This window comes from Gossypium hirsutum, chromosome A09, assembly GCF_007990345.1.
Source record: "Gossypium hirsutum isolate 1008001.06 chromosome A09, Gossypium_hirsutum_v2.1, whole genome shotgun sequence".
Taxonomy (NCBI): Eukaryota; Viridiplantae; Streptophyta; class Magnoliopsida; order Malvales; family Malvaceae; genus Gossypium; species Gossypium hirsutum.
This window is the reverse complement of record NC_053432.1, coordinates 71,592,937-71,597,541: the sequence shown is the minus strand read 5'-3', so window position 1 is coordinate 71,597,541 and position 4,605 is coordinate 71,592,937. Positions and strand designations below refer to the sequence as shown.

The following is a 4,605-nucleotide window of genomic DNA, read 5'->3' as shown; positions in this document are numbered from 1 at the left end:
TAATAACTAATATTTTTTTGAGTTTTTGCACATTTAAAATTTTTATATACATTTTAGAATTTTTAATAATTTTTGAATTTTTTTAATTTTGTACACATTCAAAATGAATCTAGACAATCATATGTCTAAATTCATTTTAAATGCACATTTTACTTTTTTTTAAAAAAACTTTTATTTTTTGAAAAAATCTTTTTTTGTTGACGTGGCATGTCCATGTCTACATACTGCCACGTGGCATTTTTTTTGGAGGTTTCCATCAGCTATGTCAACGAGGTTAACAGTTAAATTGGTCAATTGACTTTTTTTGGATCAATGAGGGTTCAATTGGGTGCCATTTTTCATAAAAGGCTCAATCGATTTTTTGATTTTTTATTAAGGGCTTTTTGAACCCTTAAGCTTATTTTTAAACAATAAATTTTAACTATATTACAATTAGACCTTATTTAATTCTTTTTAATAGTACAGGGATTAGATTGACTCATTTAATAGTAGAGGGACTAATTTGATCAAGTCCTTATAATAAAAAGATTTCTAAGGTACCTTCACAAATTATGTGTAGAAGTAAAGGAGCTTTTTGTGAACTTAATTATTAGGTTTACTCGATTTCGTAATAGAGCCAAAAGTTGGTATGTTGAGTATATGAATTTCACATGACATAGCTTCATTTATAAATAAAAGGTAAATGATATCATGTCATTGGCATTACATGATAGATGAAAAGTAGCATGACCTAAAACAAATGATTTAATTACTATTTGTTAGTAATTGACTTTTAATAAAGGAATATGTAACAATTATCATGAGATTAAATAATATCATATTAGGAGAACTGATTTTATCCCGAAGAGATTTCAGTGAGTTCCAACAATAATCCTCTCAACCATATTTTGAAGTTTTGGATGTCTTAAATTAAAGTGTTCACAAATCAATTTTTCATTTTTATGATTTAAGGGCTTCGAGTTTAGATGACTTATGAGAATAACACTAATTAAAATTTCATCAGAAAAATGAATAAACTATAAATAAGAGTGGGAGTGCCCACATCCTGCTTCCAAATGATAATTGTGCGAAGCTTTGAAAATAAAATAGAAAATTTGGAGTTGAATAATAATTGATTTAGAAAATTAGCATAAAGGAAATTTTAAGAGAAAATGAGTGGTAATTAAACTTTGGTCGATCACAGTCCACATTAGTGGAGAGACCTTAAAACAATACAGTTGTAGGACACAAAAACACATCATCCATGAGTGAAATACAGATAAGAAAGTCGGGTATGAAAATTAACCACTTTCCCAGGCCTTCTTTGCAAAACAATTATTAAAAACAAGATTATCACATACATTGTTTATGTACATGGAGAGTAAAAAACTAAAGATGGGTCCTCCTTTCTAGCTCCCAACAAATTTGTTTCGCCAAGGAAATGATGGTAACATTTTGATTCACATCCAAACTATAGCTGAATTCTTTGTGAACTAAACATGGTCCTACTTCAGTCGTCTCCTTCTATGTGCTCGAGAGTCACCGCTGTCAACATCTGAAACTCTGAAACTATCATTTCTCCTTCTGGAAGATGAAGCCGAAAGTGATACTTCGGAGTCTATTTCAACAGCCGTGTCCATTTGATTCTCTGAGTTTATTACAGCAGCAATGCTTGAGAACGAATCTCTATCATCCACCTGGGGTGGCTGCTCCTGGTTTCTTCCCATCAGGTTGCTACGGAGATATGCTTCAACTATCCTTTCTGTTGAATTCAATCCAGATGACAGAGAAGTAAATCTTGCAACTCTTCATAATTGTGATTGTCTTTGACGGAACAAAGAATGAACTCGGGAGGACATAACATCAGTACCATTTGTGCTGCTAGGTCTCAAGTCAACATCATCAAGGGACACAACTGCAGTTTGCTCTCCACGCAATCCCCGAGATGTCAATATCCTGTTAAGGACAGAATCAGTTATTTCTGTCGTTTCGGCCTCCCTTGGTGGAGTCAGATCACGGGTCAAATCAAATCTACTTCCAAGGCGGCGAATCATCTCCTCCACTGGGAGATTTAAAGCAGTCCTTTGAATAGTTTGCCTCCAGCTCTCCACCCGCCGTGCATTTGGCCGAGGAGGGATCTTAAGACCGGAGTCCTCTTCTGGCTCAAGGTTGACTTTCCCCCTGCCATAAATCGGGATCAGAGTTTTAATTGTCACCTCTTCTTTGCAAACAGGACATTCTTTTGCATCAGAATGCTTATGTAATGATCGGTAGAGGCAAGACCAGCAAAACAAGTGACCGCAACAAGTTACAACAGGTTCCCGGGCCAAATCCAGGCATATGTTACAATCAAAGAAACCCACATCATTGCTAACTCCCTTCTCAACATCATCCTTGTTTTCTGAAACTTCATCTTCCAATAATCCATTGGTATTCTCACATGATTTGGGCACATCACTCGTTCTTTCCTCTGGAATGATGCTACCCTCACCTGCCTGTAACGTACTTGCATTGTCCGAATTCACCATGAACTGATCCAATTCCATAGATAGGTTCAGAGTGGCAGCCGGAAATTGAACCTGCTGCCATCTCCACCGTCGACGCCGAAAAGCTTCTCTAATCCTATTGAACCGATTATTAACCGAAACATCCCAGCCTAAACCTTCATTAGACACTGAACCTGACCCTGTCTCAGGAGTAGGACCCAGATTCAAATCCAGGTTCATTGTATCATGCGTTTCCTCACCCATTCCAAAAAATGCTCCAAACAACCTTTATTTTCGATCCCAGATAATGCGTCCTTATAATTTCCACAAGTTTTAAGGTACCCACATAAAAAAGAAAAAAAAACCTTTTAATTTAACCTACGATTAAAGAAAATCATCCCACAAAATCACAAAACTAAACCCAAATCATCAAAAACCCTAGATTTTGCCCTAAAAACTAATAAAACTCAAATTCAAAAACCTTCATCACATATATATTTATATCAAGATCCCGGATCAAAACCCAAATCATAACTTCCCAAATTAAAAGAAACCTAGCTTTAGGTCACCAAACTAGTGATTATAAATACAAATAGAAAAATAAATATGGAAAAATTATAGGAAAACTGAGACTTATAGAAGAAAAAAACGAGAGACCTGACTTTAACAGCTGCCAATCTTGACCAGGGCTTTGAGTGCGTTGAGCCAGTTAGATGGATGGAGCTGTTTCTGTGTTAAGTTGGGTTTGAGTTGAGTCGCCATGGATTGTAATCTTCCTGGGTCAGCGATCTTTCGTCTGTTTTAAAGGAAGATGTGCAGTATATTGAAAAATAAATAATACGGAAATTAAAGGGAATTCATTGGATGGAACAAAGTATCACATATCTTTATTTCTAGTTTTTTATCCCTCCCCAAAATTGCTCCATAGATGATTTATAAAATATAAATTAAAAATTATTTAATTTTATTTTTTAATGTAAATATAAATATTTTATATTTAAAATAGTGAAATTAACTTAAAATTGTATATAGAAATATATTTTTTAAAAATATCATAGAGTTATTAATTATTTTTTATTTGAAAAATTGATCGCTTTTAGAAATATTTATGAAAATAACTTTTTAAGCATCAAATTGAAGCAAACCGAATTATGATGGATGGCTTAAAAAAAAAACCAACTGAAATTGCCCAATACATTCATGTACACTTATTATTCGAACATCTCTTAGGGTGACACTCGAGATAACATGTTCCATTCCTTATTTGAACAACATTTTTCAAGCAAAATGTTGGGACAATTAAAGTGTAATACTTTTGTTGGCATTTTTTACTTGGTTCATCTTAGTTTTCGATTAGCAAATGATTCTTAGATTGAAGCTGCAATTATTTTTCTCTTAAATAAAAAATTTAATTTCGAATGAAAAAAAAGATTGATTGAATGCAAACATTATCCTTATCTATTAATACTAAATCAATTTATTTTCTTTGAAGATAAAACTAATTAGGTTTACTTGGAAAGGAATCATTTTCGAAATTAAAAAAAAGAAAAGAAAAGAGATTTGTGGATAATTATCTAAGATTAATATGCTGAATTATCTCATCAAAATTACTTGGAAAAGCTAATGATTTTTAGCCTATAAATAGATTGATTTGCCGCACATGTTTGTGTGTATCTTGGGTGCTTTTGTGAAGTGTTCTATTGATATTTTAATTTGTATTTTTGCACTATTGCATTAGACGTTTTATTGGAGAGTAAACTTTACCGTAAGTAAAGTTATTGGAGGTGAACAATTATAACATTGAGGGTACTTTGTTGGGGCCGTAATTATTCGTTGTGTAATGGTAATAGGGTTTCAAATATATTGTTGAATAAAATTATTCATTGAGCAAAGTTCCATAGAGTAGCATTAGTGAATTTAAATTGTGTTAACAAAATTTTATATTCTAATGAGTAAGTTTGAAAATTTAGGAATGTACGAAGAAGAGTATATTTAAAAATGTTAGGTCAAATTATATTATATAGTCCATGTAAACGTAAATTGTGGATTCGGTTCTTACATTTTAATTTGACCAATTTTAGTCCTCGTACTTTTCAAAATTTGAAATTTCAGTCATGACATAAACAATAGCAATTAGATA

At 32.6% G+C, this 4,605-nt stretch overlaps 1 protein-coding gene across 1 annotated transcript; it reads right to left on the bottom strand.

The window, feature by feature from the left end:
* Positions 1–1,274: 1,274 nt before the first annotated feature.
* On the bottom strand, positions 1,275–3,377 carry LOC107889496 (uncharacterized). Its single transcript, XM_041076617.1, has 2 exons — positions 3,123–3,377; positions 1,275–2,779 (listed from the first exon to the last, which is right to left on the bottom strand). Exon 2 carries the CDS (start codon positions 2,727–2,729, stop codon positions 1,788–1,790), a length of 942 nt encoding a protein of 313 aa, XP_040932551.1. The 5' UTR covers positions 2,730–2,779; positions 3,123–3,377; the 3' UTR covers positions 1,275–1,787.
* Between the last annotated feature and the right edge of the window lie 1,228 nt (positions 3,378–4,605).

Excerpts from the sequence above, each read along its gene's own strand:
- LOC107889496 (XM_041076617.1), bottom strand. The coding sequence starts at position 2,729 with ATGGGTGAGGAAACGCATGATACAATGAACCTGGATTTGAATCTGGGT.